The sequence below is a fragment of the Dryas octopetala genome, chromosome 4, assembly GCF_963921425.1.
Source record: "Dryas octopetala chromosome 4, drDryOcto1.1, whole genome shotgun sequence".
In the NCBI taxonomy this organism is placed as follows: Eukaryota; Viridiplantae; Streptophyta; class Magnoliopsida; order Rosales; family Rosaceae; genus Dryas; species Dryas octopetala.
The window spans coordinates 18,018,388-18,042,968 of record NC_141369.1 but is presented as its reverse complement, the minus strand read 5'-3'; the positions used below and the strand labels follow the sequence as shown (position 1 = coordinate 18,042,968).

The 24,581-nt window shown below is 36.9% G+C and overlaps 3 protein-coding genes across 4 annotated transcripts; 1 reads left to right on the top strand and 2 right to left on the bottom strand.

The window, feature by feature from the left end:
* Positions 1 to 1,309: 1,309 nt before the first annotated feature.
* On the bottom strand, positions 1,310 to 4,376 carry LOC147287592 (Remorin family protein). Its single transcript, XM_086240933.1, has 5 exons — positions 4,213 to 4,376; positions 3,548 to 4,094; positions 2,603 to 3,095; positions 2,444 to 2,525; positions 1,310 to 1,537 (listed from the first exon to the last, which is right to left on the bottom strand). Exons 1-5 carry the CDS (start codon positions 4,255 to 4,257, stop codon positions 1,310 to 1,312), a joined length of 1,395 nt encoding a protein of 464 aa, XP_086097059.1. The 5' UTR covers positions 4,258 to 4,376.
* A 3,938-nt stretch (positions 4,377 to 8,314) lies between these two features.
* On the top strand, positions 8,315 to 9,345 carry LOC147287591 (LL-diaminopimelate aminotransferase). Of its 2 annotated transcripts, none has more exons than XM_086239693.1 (3): positions 8,315 to 8,623; positions 8,780 to 8,904; positions 9,027 to 9,345. In XM_086239693.1, the coding sequence occupies exons 1-3, from the start codon at positions 8,468 to 8,470 to the stop codon at positions 9,097 to 9,099; spliced, it is 354 nt and encodes a 117-aa protein (XP_086095819.1). In that variant the 5' UTR covers positions 8,315 to 8,467; the 3' UTR covers positions 9,100 to 9,345. The 2 variants fall into 2 exon arrangements, with proteins under 2 accessions (XP_086095819.1, XP_086095818.1); XM_086239692.1 differs by having other exon boundaries at positions 8,317 to 8,623; positions 9,032 to 9,345.
* A 605-nt stretch (positions 9,346 to 9,950) lies between these two features.
* On the bottom strand, positions 9,951 to 19,611 carry LOC147287590 (1-phosphatidylinositol-3-phosphate 5-kinase FAB1B-like). The gene is given in 13 exon segments (XM_086239691.1): positions 9,951 to 10,299; positions 10,301 to 10,597; positions 10,742 to 11,008; positions 11,132 to 12,682; positions 13,132 to 13,302; positions 13,387 to 13,510; positions 13,825 to 14,156; positions 14,243 to 15,100; positions 15,435 to 15,779; positions 15,905 to 16,058; positions 16,754 to 17,488; positions 17,757 to 18,708; positions 19,246 to 19,611. Coding segments are annotated over 12 exon segments (5,460 nt in total). The 5' UTR covers positions 18,350 to 18,708; positions 19,246 to 19,611; the 3' UTR covers positions 9,951 to 10,266.
* Between the last annotated feature and the right edge of the window lie 4,970 nt (positions 19,612 to 24,581).

Here is a 24,581-nt window from a genome sequence, read left to right as displayed (position 1 = left end):
TTGAGTTCAAATTTTTTTAATACTCCACTGTATTGTGCTAATCTTAGTCAGACTTTTGTGGGTTCCATAATCCATTATCCATATGTGGTTACCACTAGTACAAGCAGACCAATAAAACGAGAGTGAAAAGAAGAATAAAAAAAAACAAAACACCAAAGGCATGGCCAAAGTACTGCAGCTTTTATCAAATCTTTGGTCTCCAGCGTACGTAAAGAAATTATGGTGATCCTTCTTACTCAACTTTTTCTTTCCATTTGTTCAGACCCTGCTGCTCTTGTTTTTGGCTGGTCAAAGTAAATGAGTCTGTTGTTCTTCACAAACAGGTTTGGGGTTTGCATAACCAAATGGGACTGGCATGGCCACATGTCAAACTCTTATGACTCCTACCCCTACATGGATGGGTTGGACCCAAGTTCCAACAAGAAGAGGATCAAAATGTTGGTTTTCAGATTCTTGGATAAGCGAATAATAGAGACAGCATGCATGGGACTAAACTACTTTCACAGTTTGCCTTTGCAGGCTTCAGATGTTTTCTGAACCCAGTAAACATGTGATATATCTTTTCATACAGGGGGTTTTCGGTCGTGCTTGTTAAAAGATGTGCTGCTTATGGAAAAGGCTTAGTCTACAAATTTAATAACCTAACAGGAAATATTCTCTCACTACATATTACATGTTATGCTTATAAATTGTGAATTGCTAATTAGGTGAAATTGTGCGGCATTGATTCAAAATCAAGCAACAAGAGAACATTATTTAAAATAATAATTGACAAATTACAACCCTGTTAGAATTTTGATCTTGTTCAATGAATGCCAATTTCTTTTGACTGAGTCGAAGAACTCTATTCCTCCTTTGTAATAAAGGCCTAGATTGTAGATCCTTTTCTTATTTTGTTTTTATTTAACTTTTAGTGTAAGTCTATGATTGCAAATCCAATCGTTGTCTTCCATTTTTAGGTCTTATTAAACTTGTAATTCGGCTTGAAAGTCAAATAACAGCAAAACAAGTAGATAATCGAAAAGAAGCTACTCATAACGGTATTAACTTATTTGGTTATTCGTGGCCCAAAAAACCTTTTTTGGTTATTCCTATCAATTTGCTAAAAAAAATCGATCTTATAACTTCAATGTAGACCATCCAATTTATGAAGTCCATATTGGACTCTGATGAAATGTCATTTAGGTGATCTTTTAATATCTTTTGTTTAACTTTTTGGACTTATAAGCCAGCCTCTTGCAAAATGTAGTTCTGGTTTTTCACTATGAGACTAGAAGAGTACACTGCAAGGAATACATTTATGCACTTCTCATGATCGGATATGGTTATTGCAAGGGAAGCAGCCGCAAGAAATGTGGCCGGAGAAATGTGGGTTATGCCGATTTATCATCTTCTGTGCATGGTTGGTGGCCTTGTAGATTTGTTCAGAGTGTTGCTGCCTGGCTGCTTCTCTCCATTCCTCAGCTTTTCTATGCACAACTGTCATCCTCTTCATCAACTTCTCCTCCAGGTTCGATCTCATCTTCTGTATTTTCACCTAAAAACAAAAAAAGAGTGTGTCAACCAAACTGCCAAAACATGGGTAGCTCAATTTGGCTTTACAAATGAAATTCAAGTGAAAAGAATGGAGGGCAATAATGCCCTCTACCTTAATCATTAATTTATTCAATAAGACCAAGCTTCCAATTCCCCATGGATTTCTAAATGCTGGTACTTGTACTTCACATGGGCTTGCAAGTATTAAAATGTGGGGGTGAAGACTCCTAGCTTTTCTTCTTTTGTTTAAGAGTTTGGCAAGGATAAGACTAGTTATATTATTATATTAGGCAAGGCACTTCAACAGAGGTGGTCCAGCCAAGAAAACAAAAGGAGAATGGTGTTCAAGAGCAACGGGTGGCTCGAGGAGGAGGAAGCCAACAATAAAGCCTTACGAAGCATTCCAACCAGGATCAATAAAATACAGTCACTAAACAGTCACTAAAGGCAGCAGTTAGCTTAGTTGGCAGCCCAGCATTGCGCTTTGACAATGCAGCCACTAAATATCATGCTCTAAATATTTTAACACAGCAAATCTTCAATTTTGATGACATAACAGCATAAGGGCACTATAACTTGAAATTATAGGCTATGATCATCTTTTGAACTGAATGCCAGTTCATGGTTCCACTATATGACTTCAGTCCCCATCTTACAAGAGTTAAATAATTCAATAATAAATCTTAATGACTTACTCTCAACCATATGGAAATTACATAAATAACAGCAAAGTGATCCAACAACATTAGTTAAATTTTATACCAAATGTTTGATTTAAGAAAAGAAAAAAAAAAGTATATCTCATGTTTATGATGTTTGCATTTTGAATTAGTCAAAGAACAAAAACCTGCTGAAGTAAGAACCCACCAAGGAAAAAAAAAAAAAAAAAAACTGGATGACAAAGTACCTCAAGCTTTCTTGACTGAGCTTCTGCTTTTGCACTTTGGAGGTTGACCCAGGCTTGAATTTTTGCTTCTTCTCTCTGGTACCTGTACATTCAAAACACAATTAAACTCAAATGATTGCTTGAACCAATATGATTTGTCCAACTTAATAATCCAATTACCTAATGCAGCATTTATTATTTTCTTCCTCTTCCCATGCAGCAGCTCTGATTTCAGAAACACTTTCTTTGCACCCACTCCCTGTTTCGAAATGTCTCAAGCTCTTTGATATTTCCACTTCCTCATCTTCCCTCGAGTTCCAATTCGATGACACTGAATCATATTGTGTCCCAAGGCATTCCTGCAACTGGGCAATGTCAATGGTGTTATTGGTGCTAGAGTGCCCCAAGGCCAGTGGCCCTGACCTATTTGCAGGCGTGTTATGGCGGGCAGGAGATGAGGACTTGAATGGTGTGTGGCACCTTGAAGTTGTTGAACTGCCAAGAGGAGTCATCTCCGTCCCTACATCTCGGTGTTGTAGTACATGATGAACCTCTTCAGTGCCTGCATCTTTCATGGATTCACAAGCTGAGTTTTTGAATAGAAACCCTTCTTTAGTTGGCTCTAAATACCTGGAATTGGGCAAAATTGGCTCTATGTCGTCCACAAATTTATCTGCAATAACAAAACTCAAAAGTTTCAGTTGTCGAAAAACAAACTCAGTTCATACATATAATCTTGGAATTGCAAGTCTTGCATAAAATGATGCAATTCCAATATAACAGTAAATAACACGATGCTTGCAAACAGATATACAAAGTCAAAAAGAAAGAGAGCATTTAAAAACAAACGAGCACAATGCTTGTACTGTTTCCAGTTTCCATAGTTTGGAAGATACTCAGCAAACAAATACATGCTAAATTTGAATATACTATCTTGTTAAGGGAACTAGATTCTACCTTGTTTAATATCTAGGTTTTGTACTTAAGAGAGCAAAATTTGAATATACTATCAAACTTTTAAAAGACAACAAAAGAGGGGAAGATGATGATGGCACAAAAAGGGGCAATAAGATAAATAAAGCCAACAGGTTATGAAGGTTCCACAAAGTTCAAATAAAGATTCACCTTTTAGAAGTACATCCGTTGAGGCTGAGACCCCATTGAAAGCTTTGGCAGTGTTATGATTGTTCAAAGATGCGCAGCGTTGAAAGCTTGAGACCACTTTTGACACCTTTTCCTCAGTGACCCTTGATTTTTCAGCAAAGACCTCCATTTGTTGCTTAAAGCTGTCACATTGTTTGGGAATCTTTGTGGGCTCTGATGGCTTTAAGGTGTTGTGAGCAGGAGAGTCATGGCAAGAGCTGCTGATGAGCCATTTCTCTGCATCATCCCACTTTGAAGGGAAGCTCTTTCTTGAAAAATTGGCAACACTGAAGCTGAAAACAGGTCTTCCAGGTGTAGGAGGAGCTTCCACTCTTCTCTGTGTGACAGAGCTCACTCCCTCCCTCCTCTGAGCTGAAACGTCAAGACCATTGCTTGGTACTGGGAATGACTTGACAAACTCAGAGGTCTCTTTGAGATTAAGCTTGCAAAGTGGGTCTGGGAAGGCGTCTGCAAATGGGTTGTTTTTGCTTTTCCCATAGAAGCTTGTGTTGCCCTCTAATGGTGGTTCCTGAATCACAAAAACACCCAAAACAGCAGAAAAATTAACAAACAACAAAGACTAATCAAAACCCAATGGGCAAAACATCAAGACAAAGAACAAAATAAACCAAATGTGGGATCTTTACCCCAATAGATGGAGCTTGAAAGCATCTGGGGCTTGTGAGATCCATGGAGAGGTTTGTTTATGGGGGATATAAAACAAGATAGTTGATTTGGGACTTGAGGGTTCTCTTGGCCAAGTGCTTTGTCTATCAGCACCATTTGGGTATAAAACACTTTGCCATGAGAAAATGACGAACTTTAGCAATTGCAGAATGCAGAGTAGTAGTAGTAGCTGAGAGAGCAAAGAAAGCAAAGCATTGACAGCTATAGCAAGTTGATACCATGGTCTACTATAAAGTACTGTTACAACAAAATGAGGCACATGGGATAGTCCAGCTCTCCCTTCAAAATTAAGGCTACTCTTAACTATAGTGACATAGTCGTACTTCAACAGTAGCAGAGGAGGAAGAGGACGAAAGAGTACCTCATAAAAAGAAGAGAGGGTGCTTTGGGAGTAGTGAGAACTGAGAAGGGCACTCCTGAGTCCCAAGCGTGAGCAGAGAAAACTGGGCTTTAAGAAATTTTTTTGTCTTTGTTTTCTTTTTGGGAAGCTTCTTTTAGTTTTCATCCACTCTCTAGGTGTGTCTTTTTACAAAGAGTTTACAGCTCCTATGGTGTCTCATTCCAGGTAACTGGCTTGGCTAGCTCTATATTTGATTATTTGTCTGTCTCAAGCCTAGAAAGGCACTTGGGCCTTATTATAACCCTAGTGTAATGAGAGAGATAGGAAGGAAAAGTGACAATACCATTCGGTGTCCATCAACAACTTCTATTAGGTACATTGTAAGGACTTCTGGTTGGTTACAAGTTACAACTTATAAGGAAAATTTCATAAAATAACTCATGAGGTATTTACAATTTTGAGGTTTGAACAATGTTTTTAAATTTTGTAATTTTGACTTTTTTTTGGGACTGTAAAATGACTAGATTATTCAAAAACCGAAAATATCAAGATTACAGTTGAACTAATCTAAAATATGATTGAAGAGATGGATGAACTCATTGAATATATATGAAAACTTACTATCAAGAAGGTCAAGACAAGGGGTAATTCTAGTTTAGCAAAAACAAATGCCTAAACAAATTAAACAAATTAATTTTTCAAGACATTGATCAAAATTGTAGGCATCTCATTAAAATATAATCATATTGGCCAAAATTTAACAAATATACATGCAATTCAAAAGTATAAAAATTCAAACTCATACAAACACTAAAAAGGAGTAAATATCATATATTTATTAATATTTTTATGTTGGAAATACTCTCTATCAAAGTTACATAACAATGTGGAATACTCTCTCACTTCACATGTGGTGTGACTTAAAATAAATATATCATGTAAAAATTACAACATCAAACTCCGCAGTGTGACTTAAACTAAATATACCACGTAAAAAATTACAACATCAAACTCAAGAGTTACCAACCAACCAAAAGAATTCAAAATACCCATTTGTTTCGGTAGCCTCACTTTGGTTCATGTATCTATGACATATCCACAGCGGTACTTGTCTGTTTGCTTAATTAAGTAAGCTAGTTGATGTTAATCAAAATCCTTAGGAGATACATGCAACGACATCAAAGGTGTCGTCGTTCACAGAAAACAACCTTACTTAAAGTATTATACTATTATTGGTGGAAGATGACGACAGTGGATGAAAAACTTGAGAATGCATTGTCGATTAGGATTTTAGATATGTTGTCTTCTTCGTTGGGATATGATAATGGGAAAGACGAAAATCAGCATCATAGACTTTTGCATAAAGTCATGAAGACCATGTCATAAATAGGTGTTAGGGATAAATGATGACAAGAACCGGAGCCCTCCACCTAAGTGGAAACCGAGAAATTTGTTGGTACTTGGGAGTCACTTCCTATATAGTATTAGTGGAGCATAATTCACATGACTTTGGTTGGTTCATAAATTTTTTTTGATACAATTCATCCTTCAAGGTAGTTTTTTAACATTAAAATATTAAAGAAGATCACTCATTAATTCTCCGAAAAATGAAATTGGTAATTAATCTATTGAAAAATACTATCAACCTTCTTCTTCGATATTTTTCACTATTTTTCTCATTTGATCATGACATAACCAACGATTTTGATTTGGTTGATTTTTTACTAAGAACATCTTTAAAAGATGATTTAGAAAATGAACGGTTTCCATTATGAAACTACTTAGCGGAATGAGAATAATAAAAGAAAAGATCGGAGAAGAAGGTAAAAATGAGAAAGTGATAGCATTCCTCTAATCTATTTAGGTGTAATTAAATTTTTACTGAAATGTATAATTCAAATGTAGATGAAGTTTTGATCATCTCTATAAAAAGAACAATGCATTTTGTAGCATTATTTGGTTCCTCTACTAATCTCTTGTGTGCTGATCTCATTTTAATCAATTAAAACTACATCATTTTATAGTATAGACTCATATAATTAGAATCGTTTATTTTTTAGATCACTCTTTAAACATCATTTGCAAAAAATAAATTAAATTGAAAATGGTGTGATTATGTAATTATTATTGAATAAACAAACATTAAGTCTAACTGTTATTAAAATCATATGTTTAAAGCTACATTAAATAGGGCTTCGTTAAGTACTTGGATTAGGTTTGGATCCCATAAAAGCCCATATATAGCCATGCATATACTATTATACTTGTGCTTAACTTCATTCCCATAATTGTGTATGTTTATTTTATAATGCATGCAGTTGATCAATAACAATATACGCCTTAAATGCATATGCATATACTATTATACTTGTGCTTTAACTTCATTCCCATAATTTGTGTATGTTTATTTTATAATGCATGCAGTTGATCAATAACAATATACGCCTTAAATGCATATGCATATATGGGGATAAAAAATCTTCAATAATTGATACATGTAATGAAATGAGGTGACATATAACTAGATGATAGTGATTAAAGATGGAGGAAATTAGAACCTGCACGACAGGCAAACTGAATCACCTAAAAAGGAGTTGCTTCACTCGTTAAACTTGAGGTTGAGGGTGATACCCACTATAGTCTACTCTATATATATCAATATTTCCACTGGCTTGTATATGTATGTGTTGCCTAACATTTGACTTTCCCAAGTATCTAAGCCAGGCAGCATTAAACAAAGAATTAGTGTACCTTCAAAAATAGAATAACCAGTTACACAGCCATGTTGACACTTGACATTTGATGTCATGACAGTGCTATGAGATAATAACAAGATACATTAGTTAACACGCAAAGGAGAAAATAAAAAACATTAGTACTATTTTTAAATTTCTTATCCCACACCAATTGATTTTGAGTTGAATATTTGATTTCTAAAAAACTACTTATTCTTGAAAAATCACATACTGTCATTTGAAAGATGTTTAAATTCTTGATGACCCAAATCGATCTTTCAAGTCTTTCACTGATGAGTGATGAGCAGTATGCAAATGGGGATGGTGGCAAGTCTAGTTGGAAAACATTGCCTCAGAGAATAGTATAAACAATAAAGAAGAGATTATATTCTATTGAACCGTTGATATTGATTGATGAATAATTCCCTCTAAAAAGTTGCTGGTGTTATTACAAGTCCTTGTTGATACAGTGCCAATCCTGGAGCAAGTGACAATTACAAGCAATTGCACTGATAAAAATTAAAAAATGAGGATAATCAGAATCTTCATAATACAAGTTTCTTTAACAGGACTTTCCCTATCTTATAATTTATGTTTTGGTCATATTATCTCTCTCTTCCTCTTAATTTTTGATACTCCTTAAAATGCCTGTACTATAGGTTATCCTGAGAAAATGGGAGATTTTTTTTTTTTTAGTTTTTTTTGTGGGGTTTCAAACAAAACAGATGAAGATTTAAATACCAAAAAAGGATTAAATTCTGTGTAAATTCCATGAATGCCTTATTATGAACAGACCCACCAACCAATGATAGCATAAGAGGCAGCATCAACCAACAATCTGACTTGGGTTTCACCGGCAACAACAGGTAGAAGATAAGCAAAGATGGGCCCCATCTGAGTTCTATATTTACCAAATATAATGCACCATGACAAGACATAACCCATCAATAATTGAATTTTATATCTCTACTTAATCCTGCAAAACTAGAGGCTCAACATAAAATAAATGACTTATAAAAAACTTTTATGACAGAATAGAGCATCATTCTATTTCTGGTTAAGCCATTGCCCCACCAAGAACAAATCAGCAACTTCTTCCTCTTCTTCTTCATCTTCTTCTGTTTCTGTCACATTAGATCAATGGCTACAACATGTTGCCTTTCTCCTTGTATCTCAATCCAAAAATCTGGTCAAGCAATAAAGCCTTTCAGCAGAGTTTTGAGGCTCAAACACAGTCAACTTACTCTCAAGAAAAGCTCATCTACACTCAAGATCAGATCCTCCTTGAGAGAAGAGGTCAATATTGTTTTTGTCCTTGATCTAAATATTCATGTTTACAGTCAAGAAAGCAAACATCAGTGACCAACTTTTTTCTAAAGAAAAAATGGGGTGAAATGAGATCATTCAACAAACATTGCTTGTTGATGTCTGACTGGTTTTTATTATGTACAGGTCTTTGAGGATCACTCCAATGGAATAATTTGCTACAAAGATGACAGAGGGGAAATAATTTGCGAAGGATTCGATGAAGGTCCTCGTTATCACCAACAGAATCAAAGAACACCTTGTCAACCCAGGTAGATCATCATAATTATAAATTTCATAATCATAATCCCAACACATGAAAGCATGGCATATGTGAAATTCAACCAGTTTTAGAGATTAGACCCATATCTGATTATAATTGGTTTTGCACAAGTTCAGCAGAGACGCTGAGATCTTTGATCTTCTTCAACAAAGGTGGCTCAATTTTATCACTGACACCGAGTTGAACCGTTCTGCTGATAAAGGTGTTGTTCTGCAAGAGGACATCAACTGCAATGGCTTCAACACTCTCCGCTAATCAGTAGTTTCCAACTCAACTACTGTCCAACTCTTGTCAATCATGTAAAAGCTTCCACCACAACTGTATGCACCAATTATAGTATGTAGCATATATAAAGAAAGGCATGTCCTTCCTGCAATCACAGAATGGAATATCATGCATGAATGCAGTGTCTTTGAAGCACATTCTTTTTTCCAGGATGTACAGGGTCAAATTTCCAATGCTTTTGCACTCTGCTTTTACTTTCCTTCATTGAATTTGCACACTCTTGGTTTAAATTTAAGGGCCCCCTAAACTCATATTTTCATCAAGTTTACTAATACTTGGCAAAAGGGTTCTGTAGGAAAATCAAGTTCACAAATATTTGGCAAACACAATCAACTTAAACATGAGCTATGCATAATGACATTTTGCAGATTTGAAGCCAAAAAAGCACTAATATTTGGGTCATTCGACTGTTCCAAGTAACAGAATACACTCATTTTATTGGGGAATTGCATATCCAGTAATAGATGTGATATTTTCCATTTTCTTTTTGGTGTTCTTTGACCAAGCCCTATGCTGGGGTTTTAACGACCTTTGACTATAACTGTCCGTCTCCTTTGCTTATGGCAAGATGAACAATCCTGTACGTGCAGCCACATACACCAGCTTTGGGGAGGGGAGGGGGGATTAGGGGGGGGGAGAGAGAGAGAGAGAGAGAGAGAGAGAGAGAGAGAGAGAGAGAGAGAGAGAGAGAGAGAGAGAGAGAAATGAGCAGAGGACATTGCAAATTAACATCAATCTAATTTTCCGATATGCAAGACTAAACGATTCACTGAATATAGATGTTGTACTGCTAAATACATGAAGAAACATATTCCTAAAAGGATTTCATGGAGAGGTCATCCAATACTATACCCCTGACAGAAATTTCCATGGCTTCAACAGCCTTCTTCTGCATCTTCTAACAAATAATCATGGATTTCTCTTGTAAAGAGAAACTACAAAGGATACTGCTATACAAAAGAATTGGGATATAAAAAGGAAAAATCAATGAACGAGGAAAAAATCATGTGGCAGGAACAATGCCTGAATCACATGCTTAAATGTACAAGTGGACTGACTCGCAGTATCATTCAACCAAGGTACTACCGTGCGCATTAATTCTCTTCGCCAAAATCAGACTGGGATCTACTTGGAACAATAGTTCGAGGAGACCACTGATCTGGAACCATCAGAAAATAGGTTGTCATTGCCTTCCTGAACCTTTTCTTGTACTGCTTTGGTGAAATTACTGTTGGAGATGCGTTCTTTGGCCCACCAAGGATGCCTGAAGCTTTAACCCATGTTTCAAGGTGCTTATCCCATGTATACTGCCTCATGAAATCAATGATCCCAAGCACTAACTCATGCTTCTCTTCATCCACCCCAACTAGTAATGAATAATCCATTACATCAACTGACTGCATAAGCACAGGTAATAACATATTACAACGGTTAGGGAATTAATCTATTTTTAATATACTCTACAAGGAAATACAAGATCCCCCAATCAGGTCATGCTCACACAAGGCACGCAGCACAAAGGGGAGAGTTTCAGAACTTACGGCAAGAAAAGCAGTATCATTCCAGACAGCTCTCTCCAACAAACGCTTTGCCTTGTTTCCCACAAATATTGGAGAAGTTGGCATTGCTTCAATCAAGTTCTGATCAAGCAGAACTTTGTTGCTCCCACTAGAATCAGGATTATACCGTGACCGCGAAGATCCTTTGAGATCATAGAGCCGTGTCACTTTCCTTCCAAATAGAAGATTCTCCATAACCAAAACATCCATCTTTGATTCTTTTCCTCCTTTAAGATGCTTTGATGTAACCTTCCAATATAAATCCAACCACAAAGAGTAAGTATCAAGACAATATAATGTACTTGATACATTGACAGAAGGTATCATTACTTAGCAGTAGTAGAAAATAATTGTTAATCTGAAAATACGTACCTGATATATCCCCAGAATCTTTGCTAGGCATGTTGGACTTCTTGTGCCAATTGATTCAGATAGGTACTTAAAATATCCAGGAGCAAATTTTATGAAAGATTCCAGCTCTGTCTTGGTGACTTGCTTGATGATAAACCGGTCATCCAAGGTTTTCGCAAAAAATACATTGCTCTTGCCACCTTGGGCTCCCCACTTTTTACAACGACTAAGGGATCTTACAAAGTCAAGTTCAGAAGGACAACAAGTCTTCCTTAAGGCTTCAAAACGTTTTGCATAGTAACAGATCACAGAGTATTTAACCTGACCAAGTGGGCCATCATCTCCAAAAGAAACTCTTGCATGCAATGCCTTTGTATATGAAAGCGGATCCAAACCCAGGGAGCCTCGAGAACCAGATATGGATAAAATGCTTTCCTCAGTGGACCCGAGACTTCTATAAGATTCAGATGCTGTGTCATCATCAGGATGGGCTGACTGCATAACCATTGAATCAGAAAAAGGTACTGAAGCTATAACATCCCCACTGTCTTTGGCTCTTTCCCCCTCATCACTTATTTGCAAATGATAATCTGGTGATACAAGGGCATAAGATATAAGACTTGTGGGCTCATCATCGTATACGGGAACAACAGTATCGTTAACACCCACAGGCAGAAGCAGCCTAGCCCCACCTTCCAGTTCCAACTCCCGAAAGGATGAAACATAGACTGGATTGTACTCCCCAAGTGTATCAAGCTTCTGAGCACCCGATAAAAAATTCTTATTGAGCGAACGGTAGAAGTTTAAAAAGGGCATTTTTAACCAGCTTACAGAGTCTTCCATATTCTCAGATTCCCTGGTAGATAATGCAGGTGAAACAGAATGGGAAATCTTGAGCCCATTTTGTTCTTCTGCATGGTCTAAATTTAATCTCTCCACTGGAGAGGCAGTTGAAGAATTTGCTATGGTAAAATCAGGAACTACAGAGGTATTGTCTTTTGCTATTCCAATTCCAGCGTAATTTTCGCCAGTCCATGCAATGTCAAGGGTATCTGACAAATCCATAATGAGAGGGAATTGGCCATCAGAGAGGGCCCTACGGACACTTATCCTTGGTTCCAAAGGGGCAGATTGAGCACAGACGTGTATGCGAGCAGTGAGATTAGCTTGATCTTCTTTTTCGTTAATTGAATCTTGACCAATATCTATCTCTCTATAAACCATATCAGCATGGTTAGCAGTGCTAGCAAAGCTTTCCCCCTGGTCAAAGCCTTTATCAAGCATTGCATTCACAAGTAAGGAACCACAGCTATTATAACCTTTTCCTGGCTTTGCGGAGACATTCATCTCAGCAATATTTTCATTATTACCCACATGTTTCCCCTCATCTGGAATTGGGTTGCTCAAGCCATCCAGGAGGCTGTTGTTATCTAAACTGGCTGCATAAATCAAGCGGTGATCCCACATATAAGATTGGAAAAGTAACTGCCGTCGCAACCGATTGATCTCCAGAATGTCAATAAGAGGTTGGCCCTTTTTAGCTTCCCTGTTCAAAGTTTTTTGGAGTAATTCCTGAAAAAAAGTCAGGAAAAACAGGAGAAGCCAAATATCAAAACAGCAAATTTATTTTCATATACAAAGAGTGGTCTGAATTACAAACTTTTAGTATGTTCCAGTACATTCACAGCATTTTAGAATCTCATCTTCACGGCCAAGGCCATACTGATGTAATTGATAATATAAAACCAAGAAGATAATCCATTAAAATGACAAGAAAATCGTGTGAAAATCAAAGATATTTCTGTCCTTCATGTTTCATTCAAGGAGCTTGTAGATGAATCAGAAGAGTCATTAAAAGTAAGTTTATTATTACAGTATTATCTCTGATTCATCCACAGTAATGTGCGGTAACTCAACAAAGTCTAAATATATCAACCAGCCATGCATAAAGTTTAGTTTCTAGAACATGAAATTCTGCAACTAAGTCTGGATTATTCCACATGAATAATTGAAGGCCTCACCTCAAATTCCACCTTCTCCTTTTGTAGCATTCCTTCCAGTTCCACAATTTGGTGTCTTGATTCAGGCGTTACCATGCCACTACTATGTGACCCTGAACCAGATCTTTTCTCCGCAATTTGACTAAGAGCATTAAGTACTTCAGAAAAAAGAAGCTCCGCCCGTTCAATAACCTATTATAACAAGATAAACAAATCAACTAAATAAAGCAATAATAAAATGCAATTCTACAATATCCAAATATGTGACCATCACACCTCATCTGTTTCTTTTTGTATCCACTCCTGCTTCTCATAATTGAAATCCAGTTTGGAGGGTGGAAGGTAGACAGAATGAACATCAATTGATGCGTACCGGAAGCAAGCAACCATTTTCCCAAATCTGCACAAGGATACACATTTAGAGAGAGAGAGAGAGAGAGAGAGAGAGAGAAAGAGAGTTCTAGGCAATTATTTATTCCTCCCAAACATTAGGTTGGAAGGTGTGACTACTTTATGGCCACAATGAAGTTATTCTTGAGCGCATATACTTGAAATTTAAAGAGAGGTGATAAAAGCGGGTCCCCAACGCCATCCAAGTAAATTATGCATAACCAACACAGTCAGGGTCAACCCAACCCACAAGGGGCAACAACTATCATATCAATCATATTGTATGTTACCACATATGAGAATTCTGGGGGTGGGAAGAAATACCCATAGAAACGAAGACAATCTCTATGTAAAGAATGGCCACAGCTGGCCACCCTGCTTGCAGCTGCATGGTTTGAAAAACTGAGCTCCAAAAATTTCCCAAATGATAAACCCCAAGCAGCATCAGACATCACTACTCTTCGAGTAGCCGGAGGAAATCCATTGGTCCTTGGACATCTCAGGCATCTGTGCCACATCCAGATCTTTCCTTCCCTTTCACCTGGTAAGAGAATTTCTGGAAGCTTCTTAACAGATATAGTGAGGGTACCCTGTCGATGAGTATAACAATGAACATGTGCTTCTGATGGCATCTCGCAAGATTGGCATTGATAACTCTGGCATTGATAGTTAAGCATTTCAGTTTCAAGTTGTATTGCAAAGTTCCATAAAAAGAGAGAACAAAAAGTAAAAAGGAACTCACCTGATCAAATAAATGGTCTCGTAAGAACCGCCCTAAAGGCTTATCAAAACTGCCATAGTATTTGATTCGAAATAGATGTGACCTCTCACAGACAGTCCCCTTCCACACGCACCGGGATGATAACGAAACCAAAATGCTCTGATGGTCAGAAGGTGATGGAGGAAACTCTTCATTCATAGGTCCAGGGTCCTCAGCATGGGTTTTACCATCCTGATGCAGCAACAAATTGTCTGAACTACCTAGCTGATTTCCAATAATTACACTTTGATCATTTTGGGTGTTGGGCAAGGTACCTTGTCCCAAAGCCTCTAAAGACCCCATGCTATTCACAGTGAGATGATTAGACATGATATCAGTGCCACTTTTAGTTGCAGAAGTTTCCACCACCCAATGTTCTTTGGAACCCATTTCATTTTGATCATCAAATGTATGGTAAGGAGAAACACTATTATGGTAAGAATCTGAAACAACATTCCCAGATGGAGCAGAGTATAAAGCAGTAGAAGTGCTGAAACTTGAAGTGGGATGAGTGGGTAGAGAGTTACGACTACTTAGTAAACAAGGTTGTGTACTGTTAATTGATGAGTCCAAATCTGAAACCGGGACACTGTTGGATCTTTGTGGTTCATTGGCACCAACACTAAAACCGGGTACTGTTGAGATGGACCTCTCAATGCTTGATGGTTTATCTGGAAAAGCCACAGTAATTGGAGTGTTCAATGGGAGTTCTGGCAGAGAGGCTCCTTCATCAGCAAGGAAGGATGTCTCCAAAGCCAAGTGATATGCAGCAAAAATCCCATACTGAACAACATGCTTCACTTTTTTCAACTCATCCCCATTAGCACCTCTAAGTAAAATCTGAAATGACAGAGACAAGATAGCTAAATAAATACTTCATAGAAGGTATAGAAAAATTGCATAATGCAAGGTTAATAAAATTTTCCACAATGTCATCTTAACACAATCTTCATAAATAGGTGTAGCTGGTTGTAGCCTGGGACCATTATTCCGTGGGTCTTGGAAAAAATGATCTGGAAAACAATCACTCTCAGCAAAGAACCGAAGCAACTCATACCCATCATCTTCGTGGATGTATACAACCATGCCATTTATAAGCCTTTTGGACTTTTACCTTATTCAATTTACTATAAAACAGTCATCATCCCTACCATATGTTAGTTTGAGGACTTACAGTACAACCCAATGGCTTTGGGCAGCCTTCAAAAAACATCAATGTCTTCACTAACTTTTTCCCACCCTGACCGGCAGAACCAAGATCTTCTAGAAACCGCTCCACGTGAAATCTCTCGCAGTAGCCCAACTTTTGTGATGTGAGATGATCAATTGAAGGGACTATTTGAGCACCTGTGCAGCGGGCTATGCGCTCTAAAAGTGGCCTCTTGATATTGAGAACAAGTGATATCTCTTTTGCAAGAAGATATTCCTGAGCATATCGAGAAACCGATTTTTCTACCAAAAGGACATCAGGATCGTGTACATCGATCTTTGCTACTGCCATCTTTAAGTGGTCCATCTCCTAGATAAGAATATAAGCGCATAAGAATGAGTTTTTTTGGTAATTAGGGAAATAAATTTAGTTTCCAATGTGCTAGAAACTAGAAAGAGACAAACTAAGAGGAGAGAAGAGTAGACAATCACAACCTGCTGCAACAGAGTATCAAAACTTGACAAGAGATTAGAAACTCTCTGGTACTCAAGAGCGCCACCAAGGATCATAAACCGAGGTTTCTCTATTTTGGATGTCATTCGTCGATGAGCCACATTTTTCTTACACACTACTCCTTTGACCACCATACTAGAAGAAAAGCAATCAAAGCCTTAGAAAACAAACAACCTACAAAAACTCCAACAGCAACCATATTTTTTATTTTTTATTCAGGGGAGAGGGAGGGCAAAAGTCGAACTCTTGCTTTGGGTGTGTGGTAAGTGCTCCACTAATGGAGCTATGAGCCTCCACAAATCAACAGCAATAGTATACAAACATTCTTAGTTCAGTGCCGGGTTTTTTTTTTTTTGGTCTAAAGATTAAAGATACAAAGTTATACTCATCAGTATAATCTAAGTTTGAATAACCTAAAAGACAAAAAATATTACAGGATTATTAATATGAACTGGAAGGTATTATATGTAAGAACATTAGTAGCAGTGTAACTCATGTTAGATATGCATGCCATAATTCATAAGAAGTAGAGATTAATTAGTCTTTCATTCATGGTAAAGCAACACAGGTACCTTTTTAGATTAAATAGAGAGTTCTCTTTGTAATGATTAGTGAAGTATTTCTTCATTTGTTATCATGAAGTGGATCACTATGCAATTCTAATTTGTGATAATATAGTTGGTCTTCCTTATGTTTCACCGGTGTTTTCTTGATCATTCTTGCACAAAATATTTTTAGTTCTTATGCAAGCCATTAGATCAGTAATGTGTAGTAGAAGAACATGACTAATTGTACATGACATATCTAATAAATCACAATGCAGCATTTACCTATCACAGCGACGTCCAGAAGCTATGCATTTTACTTTTACATAACCACCTGGGTCCATCCCTCCACCTTTACTCATATCTGGCTTTAATAGTGTAGCAGCCTCCCAAGACAGAGACGTAATGATCTCCAACCAACTTTCTGTTTCACCTTCATTGCCAATAGGAAGGTTTTCAACCTCCAATAGCTGAGCTACCAAAGCCCTAAAGTGCCCATCAACCACATTCTTGATGGCCTTCTTGTGCTCCTCACCTGACCGATCCCTATTGCGATACTCACCACTTCCAAAACTGCTTGATGCACGTAAATGTCCCCACTCTCCGGTAGCATCACCATTATCATCATCATCATCATCAAGTAGAACAGTTTCCCTTTCATCTTCTTCATCTTCTGGTTCAGGGGGGAGCCAGAGAAGTCCATTGTTCTCAAAATCCACAGGTTCTGCATCAACATCGGTCGCAGAATATAAAGAGGAAGATGCTTCACATTCATCACCAATATCATGTTCATCTTCTTTTTTCCCAAGCTGTGGGATTCCTTCCAAACCCTGCGAGTCAAAACTGTGAAGTAAGGAGGAGCTGCTTAGATGTCTTGCATCAATCTTTTCACCATCAAGATGCACCTTATGTGATCCATCATCATTGCTCATCTCATCAAACTCAAAGAATTCATTGACTTCAGCATATTTCTTTGAATCAGACTGATATATACCATACTCAACATCATCATCATCACTCCTGAACCCAAATAATAAACAAGCAATCAGTAGCTGCTCATAACACTACATGATATGTATCAATTTCAAAGCTTAAATGACACAAAAACATTTCATTCATTGTTACATTTTTTTATGCATAAAATGGGAGTCATCATTAACTTGGATGTGATTCATAACTGCAGAGATCATACAAAAAAATTTCTAGAAGAAAGAAAATATAAACAAAGGCTTTAGACATGTATTATATCGGGTTTGGATCCAACATGAAGCACGGAAGAGATATAAACCTGGTCGTTAGAGATGGATCGCCTATATCCGCTACGAAATCATTGTTCCTCCATGGTGCAAATTTGCTTTGCTTTTCTGTGCTTGTTTCAATTAGAGGTGATTGATAGGAGATGGGACCAGAACTGTGTTGATGTTGTTGATATGGCCCAGCTGAGTATGGCATTGAGTTGAAGCTACTGTTAGCAGTACCAGTTGACTTGAAGCTAACAAAACTTGTTTCTGATGGTGAAGTACTAAGATCTAGGTTGGCAATCTGGATTCCATTATCAAGAGTAGATATGCCTTGCTCCCGTTGCTTGTAACAAAAATTGCATACACGAATCTTCTCCCACTCTTCCCAATCCGTCCTTGGGTCACCAGAGGGGGCAGGAATTGAATTTTCTGTACACTTAGCACAGAAAACTCGCCCACAAAGTCGACAATGATGTTTACGGTTAAATACAGTGAATTGTGCATCACACTCGTAGCATACCCTACAGCTACGATCAGGCATCCAAAAATCTCTCGAAACATTAGCTGGCTCCGATCGCCAAGGGATCCACAATTTCACCATGCCAACGAACTGAGAGAATATCTTTTTTGGGGCATCCATCGAAAAACGATTCTGCTGCCCTGCTCATTTGCCACTCTTAAAGGCCAAACTGTAGATGGCAACCTTGAAAAATTCACCCAAATGAAAGCAGACTATCTAAACAAGACCAAAATAAAAACACAAAATATTCTGATCACCACTCGTAACCAGGCATGTTCTTGATAGCAACCCTGACAAAATCTCCCCAAATGAAAGTAGACTAACCAAAAAAGACCCAAAAAAAAAAAAAAAACTAAAGGTTCTGATTAACACTTCGCCCATTTATTTTTTGCTTATCACCCAGCAGCAGCAACTTCTGAAAGCATTAAGGCAGCTCCTGGCTCTCAATTCAATTCAAGAGATGACTTCTCCAACAGAACCTGGCATGAATCGAAAAACCAAGGTATACCTTGGGTTAATCTTAAGTTCAAATTCTACACCAAGATCCTACTACCCCTACAATTCAACTTCTGATAAAAAAAACAAAAAACAAAATCCAGTTTAATTCTTGAAAACGCTTCAATATAAATTCTTGGACGCAGGCTACAGCTCAATCTACCAAACAAAACTAACCCAAGTTCCGAAATGAAATGAACAGAAAGAGGAACACTGGATTCAGATGACCCAGAAGCTCAAAACCCCACAACACCTTCTCAACCACTACCATGAGATTAAAGCACGCTTCTTTGTATAACCCAACTCAGACCCATCTCTCTCTAATCACTCCCACACGTAACCCATTAGCTTCCCCTATGCAAAAAAAAAAAAAAAAAAAACCAAACGTTTAAAAATAACCCCTTCCCCTCCCCCAAGTAACACCAATAACAAAAAGAAACGTTCTTTCTCTAAACACAATCAAACTCTGCTAGTAACAAACAAAGAAGAATTCAAAAACAGAGTCTTCATAAAAAATTTACCTTGCAATTCCAGTAAAACGAAAACCAAAACGTAATCAGATCTTCCCTCAAGTGAAAACCAGATTGCCGCCACGTGCCCTCAAGAAGCCGTGACAAACCCAGAGAGAGAAACAAGACAGAGACGGGTTGGCCGGGTGGGCAGAGAAAACCCGTGAAAACTCAACCTACCCAGAAACCGATTCGTCCCCAATTCAATGCTGAAACGCTTCAATTCAATTCTCGATCATCACCATCATCAAGAACTTGTCGCTCTTCCCCATCACCATTTGTACAGACAAAATCTCAAAGCAAAAATAATAATGCAACAGCTACCATTGTTTGTTGTTCCTCATAGACGCATGCAAAACACATTGAAGAAGAACAGCAATAATCCTCAGACAAATTTCTTATATTTTCAATATCAGGATTGATTGATAGATTGATTGAGTGAATAATGTTGTTTATTTTGTTTTATTTTTGAATTTCTGTTTCGTACTTTTTCTAGCTTTTCAATATTTCCTTTTTTTCTCATTTTTGTTTTTTCCTGTGGCAGAGATAGAGACCCTCCTATTAACGTGGTTGCAAACTTGCAATGTTGCATACAGATACAGTTTCTCCAAAATTATTTTATTTATTTAATTTTCTCTCTGTGAAATGAATTAATTAATTTTTTTTCACTTTCTTTTTTTGCAGCCAAATATCACGCGGGTCCGGTCTAACCAACACGACGTCGGTCCATGAGCAACGAACAACAGGACCACAAGTCAAAGTCAAATGCAACTTCGAGGAGAGCAAAAATCCGAGAATACCCCCAGTATATGGCCTTGTAGTTGTAGACATAGATTTTGTGTACGTATTACGTTTTGACTTTGACTGACAATTGTGTGAAAGCAGAAAACCACTTTGGTAATTCAAGTCATTGTCTGCACAGATAATCGACAGGCTACTATAAGTCTATAACATGCCTGTATTCCTACCGATCCAACGGCTCAAATAATTTGAGAAAAACTTGCATAGAACAGGTTTTATATTTATTTATTTTTTAGAAAATTAGAAATAAATACAAAATCTCAATAATTTTTTGGTATAGCATGAAGACCATATAATTTTTCAATTGAATTACAAAATTTAAATGTAGTTTTTTAGATTAGGTAACAAATATGTTGGCTCATTTGATTTGAGCATTTTCCATTTGACATTTTTATCTTTTTGTCCACATATAATGAGTGTTAGTTAAAATTTATAAGGTTTTGACAAAATTGTCCTTGAGACTTTTATATTATCTTGAAAATTTGTTAATGTAGTCTCAACTTCACATTTAGTTGTGACTGTACGACACTCACAACTTCAAATTTAGTTATGACTGAACGATAGTCACATCTAAGTTGTAAGACAGTCACAGTTAAGTTGTAACTTAATTGAATTTTTTTTTGAGAAATTATACTACAATATAATATAAATAAAGATCAAAACAATACTTTTACTCAAAATAATATATAGTATAGTAGTGTGAGTTGTCTCTTTCAATTTACCAAGATAGTCACAGTTAAGTTGTGATTAGATTGATTTTTTGTCAATATAATATAGTATAAATTAATGTAATATTTGTGATGTAATATTATTTTTATTTTTTTATCGTAGTGGTATGTGATGTAATATATGTAAATTCTAATACCTTTTATTTTATTAATTTGTTTGACTTTTCAACTAGTACCTAATCTAAAATGCTATTTAATTTTGGTACCTAAACTAAAAAGTTATTGAAATTTAGTATTTAAAATCAATGGACCTTTTATTTTTTTATATAATAGTCATGTAATTATTTGTTATAAAAATAATAGTGTATATACCTATTATATAAAAATTGTTGTCCAAACATCTACGTTCTATACTTGATCCAATGATAAAAACGTCTACATTATAGGAATGTCTGCATGGTTGCAAAATTAAAAAAACAAAACAATAATGATTTGGTGTCTAAATGGATTTGTGAAAACAAAGCGCGTGAGCGGCCCATTGACATTGATTCTCGTGCTATCATATCCCCATTTTCATGGGCAAGCAATGTTTACTATATATTTTTCAACTGAAATAATAATTAAGTATGTTTTTAATCTTAATGATTATTGTCATTTGTCATACATGTTATTACAGGGCTGTTGAGGTATATCTCAACTTATTTATGTTGAGGTATACCTTGTTGGGGTCCACACGAGTCGTTTTGTGTCGATCCGAACCGTTCAATTTTTACATCTTCATAGATAGATCATCCTTGCAAAAAATTAGCCAAATCGGAAATCATTTGCCTATCTAACTTTGATCAAATAAATGGACGAACCAAGTATTTTCGATGAAACCGTCCATTTGTTTTATCAAAGTTAGATAGGCAAATTGTTTCCGATTTGGCTAATTTTTTGCAAGGATGATCTATCAATGAAGATGATCCTTGCGAACGGTTCGGATCGACACAAAACGACTCGTGTGGGCCCCAACAAGTTCATACCTCAACATAAGTAAGTTGAGGTATACCTCAACAGAAGAAGCCTGCATGTTATTATGTTAATGATACATTGATACTTACTCATTTCTGATTTATTGTTTTAGGAACCTTTTAATTTTTAAGCTATATTAGCATTTGCAATCAAAAGAAAAAAGCTATATAAGAATTTGGTCGATTCTGCCCCCAAGAAAGTTTTAGCTGTTTGGTGTTTGGGCCACACGGTTTTCTCCAGCAGCTTCACAGCTCACACACTGCTCAGCCATAAAAGGACAAATAACCCTAGATTATTGCCTTAAAAAATTGTATTTATTTAGTATACATTAGTTGTTCCTGATTAACAAAAAAATATTTCATATGCTATGACTATCATGTTTATGTATATCAAACATCATTTTAAAGAAATTAATTAATTACCTGATTAGTTATAACTTAGTAGTCTGGTGATTTTCTCTCCACATCATTGGAGAGATGCCAAGTTTTAATTTTCAAACAAAAATTGATTAAGCAATAAAGAGACCAATTAGCTACTAATTTAATGGTATGCATATCTTTCTACAATGATGTTCTAATTTCGAAATCTCCTTCCCAACTCTAATAAATAAAAATTAATCAGCAAAGGATATTCTTGGGCCCAAAGCTCAAGACCAACAAAAACTAATAGCAAATACTCTTGGGCCTAGAAGCACCAACTCCTACCTTCACTGAGGCAAAGCAAAATAGATCGAGAGAGCTCAAAAACACTGCAGTCCACTTCTTTCTTTGTGAATCTGCTGAATTCTGCAACTCCAAGCCTTTTTCTGCTGGTATTAAGCTCATAGAAAGTCATGCGTTAGGTTTTTTTGGATTGACATGCTTAATTTCACATGCATTACTATTTAATTTAGACTACATTACATCGAGCGATATCATTTAAAAAACTTGTTCTTACTTTCATTTTGAACGAGTGTTCAAAGTAGAGATTTTTGAATGAGATTGTCGTAATAAGACTCTACTCTTACGTTTCATATAGCATGTGCATGCATATATTCGTGAGATATAAGTTTCTTTCTTTTTCTCCTCGCACAAATTTTGGTTCCACATGTACTTATGTGAGAATGGTCTTATGGTCTTATTACCGTGTAGAAAGATAAGGCCAATGGTATGATGGTTCACTCCATGAATGAAGGCAGACGTAGTGGCTAATTATGGGGCGATGCCAGATAGATCATGTTACGTACTCTCAAGCAATCCCTTTATACAATTATAGTCTTTAATTATCATATCATGTTTGATATTTTTTTTGGTCAACATCATATCATGTTTGTGAGTTGGTCTTTTAATATTGAAGGGAACTTACAAATCAATGGAGGAGAATCAAATGGCGGCTTGGAAATTGGAAATGTTTTGATGTCCATATTTTTGAGATATGGATATATATAATTAATGGATCATATCAGATTATCAAGTTTGCTTACATTAGATGTTGTGACTTAACTGACACTAAAAATTAAGAAGCAGATCAATTAACCATGCATATATTATTCAAACAAAGACATTGTATTTGATCATGAGATGAGTCAGCTAGCCAATCAATCTCCTCGATCTCTAAGTCGCTCATGATTGGCTGGTACTTATCCAAACTCCATGGAAGGGCTTAATTAATTAAAGCCTAAACAATGACAATAATTTAGAGTTCCCAGAGTTAATTAAATAATCAGAAAGAAACATTCAGCCCTACTCTCAAAAATACCACCCCAAACAATTACAAAACGATTTTGAGTTCCAAAACTTATACAGTTAGAAATACAGATATATATAGAGAAACATTTAAGTACAATCTTATCCTGTAAGCCAATTTTAAAATAAGCAAGTTGGAGATTAGAGGGTTTCGAACCCTAATCACTTGCGGCCAAAGCTCTAATACCATGTTAAATAACCATTAACCTAAAATATTAAGCATCACTGAAAAATAAGCTTACAATATATTTCAAGTTCTTGAAACTCATTTACATCTGTACGTCAGATATTGAACTAAAAGCCGCCCTAAGACACATGCAAAGAGATCAGACAGATTTTACATCCTCTGAATTAAATATAGGCTTATTCGCGCCAATGCCCCCTGAAAGTAACTTCGATTTTCAATTTGCCCCCTGAAACTTCATTCCTCCCACTTTGCCCCCCGAACTTTACAAAATACTATATTCCGTCATGTCCGTCTATAGATCCGTCAAAGTAGCTGATGTGGCGCTTATGTGGAGGGGCAATTAGGTCTTTTACCTGATGCAAAGCTGAATTAGACTGACAAAATGCCAAATCAGCTCCACATCAACATTAAGTGGGACCCCTTTGAATATCTCTCTCTCTCTCTCAGCCTGAGGCAGACCCAGAACTGAAACCATGGTGTCTGTGCTTCATCTGGGTCTCCAATGGCGAGTTGGGTCCTCACAGAATGTGGCTTAAAGCCTCTCCCGCAGATATTTCCCAGACCCAGAACCGGAATTGCCGCAAGCCACCCTACAAAAGTTCGATTTTTGCATTCAAAAAAGAGCATCACAGATTTGAGATTGCCTGCAGCCAAAACTTCAAGTGGGTGCTTTAGAGGACTAAGCTGGGGTCTGAAGGTGAGTGCTTCATTGAGAGTTGCTTCTATTGAAGATGAGGAAGAGAGAATCAATCTCCACCATATCCTCCTTCGCCAACCCCACGGGCCACCTGAAAACTCCTGGTGCTGTCCTGCCTCAAGACCCATCCCAACAGCAAACCCACCACCCCAATCCAGCCGCGAGTCACCCATTAACCCAAATCACCAACCCGACCCGGTTCGCACATCCTCATCATATTCGTCTTCTTCGCGGTCCACGTTTAGGATCCGATTCTC

Coding starts and splice junctions, on each gene's coding strand:
- LOC147287592 (XM_086240933.1), bottom strand. CDS start 4,257: ATGGATCTCACAAGCCCCAGATGCTTTCAAGCTCCATCTATTGGG. Junction 2,526..2,602: donor AATAATAAATGCTGCATTAG/GTAATTGGATTA, acceptor TTGAATGTACAG/GTACCAGAGAGAAGAAGCAA. Junction 1,538..2,443: donor CTCAGTCAAGAAAGCTTGAG/GTACTTTGTCAT, acceptor TTTTGTTTTTAG/GTGAAAATACAGAAGATGAG.
- LOC147287591 (XM_086239692.1), top strand. CDS start 8,468: ATGGCTACAACATGTTGCCTTTCTCCTTGTATCTCAATCCAAAAATCT. Junction 8,624..8,779: donor GATCCTCCTTGAGAGAAGAG/GTCAATATTGTT, acceptor TATTATGTACAG/GTCTTTGAGGATCACTCCAA. Junction 8,905..9,031: donor AGAACACCTTGTCAACCCAG/GTAGATCATCAT, acceptor GCACAAGTTCAG/CAGAGACGCTGAGATCTTTG.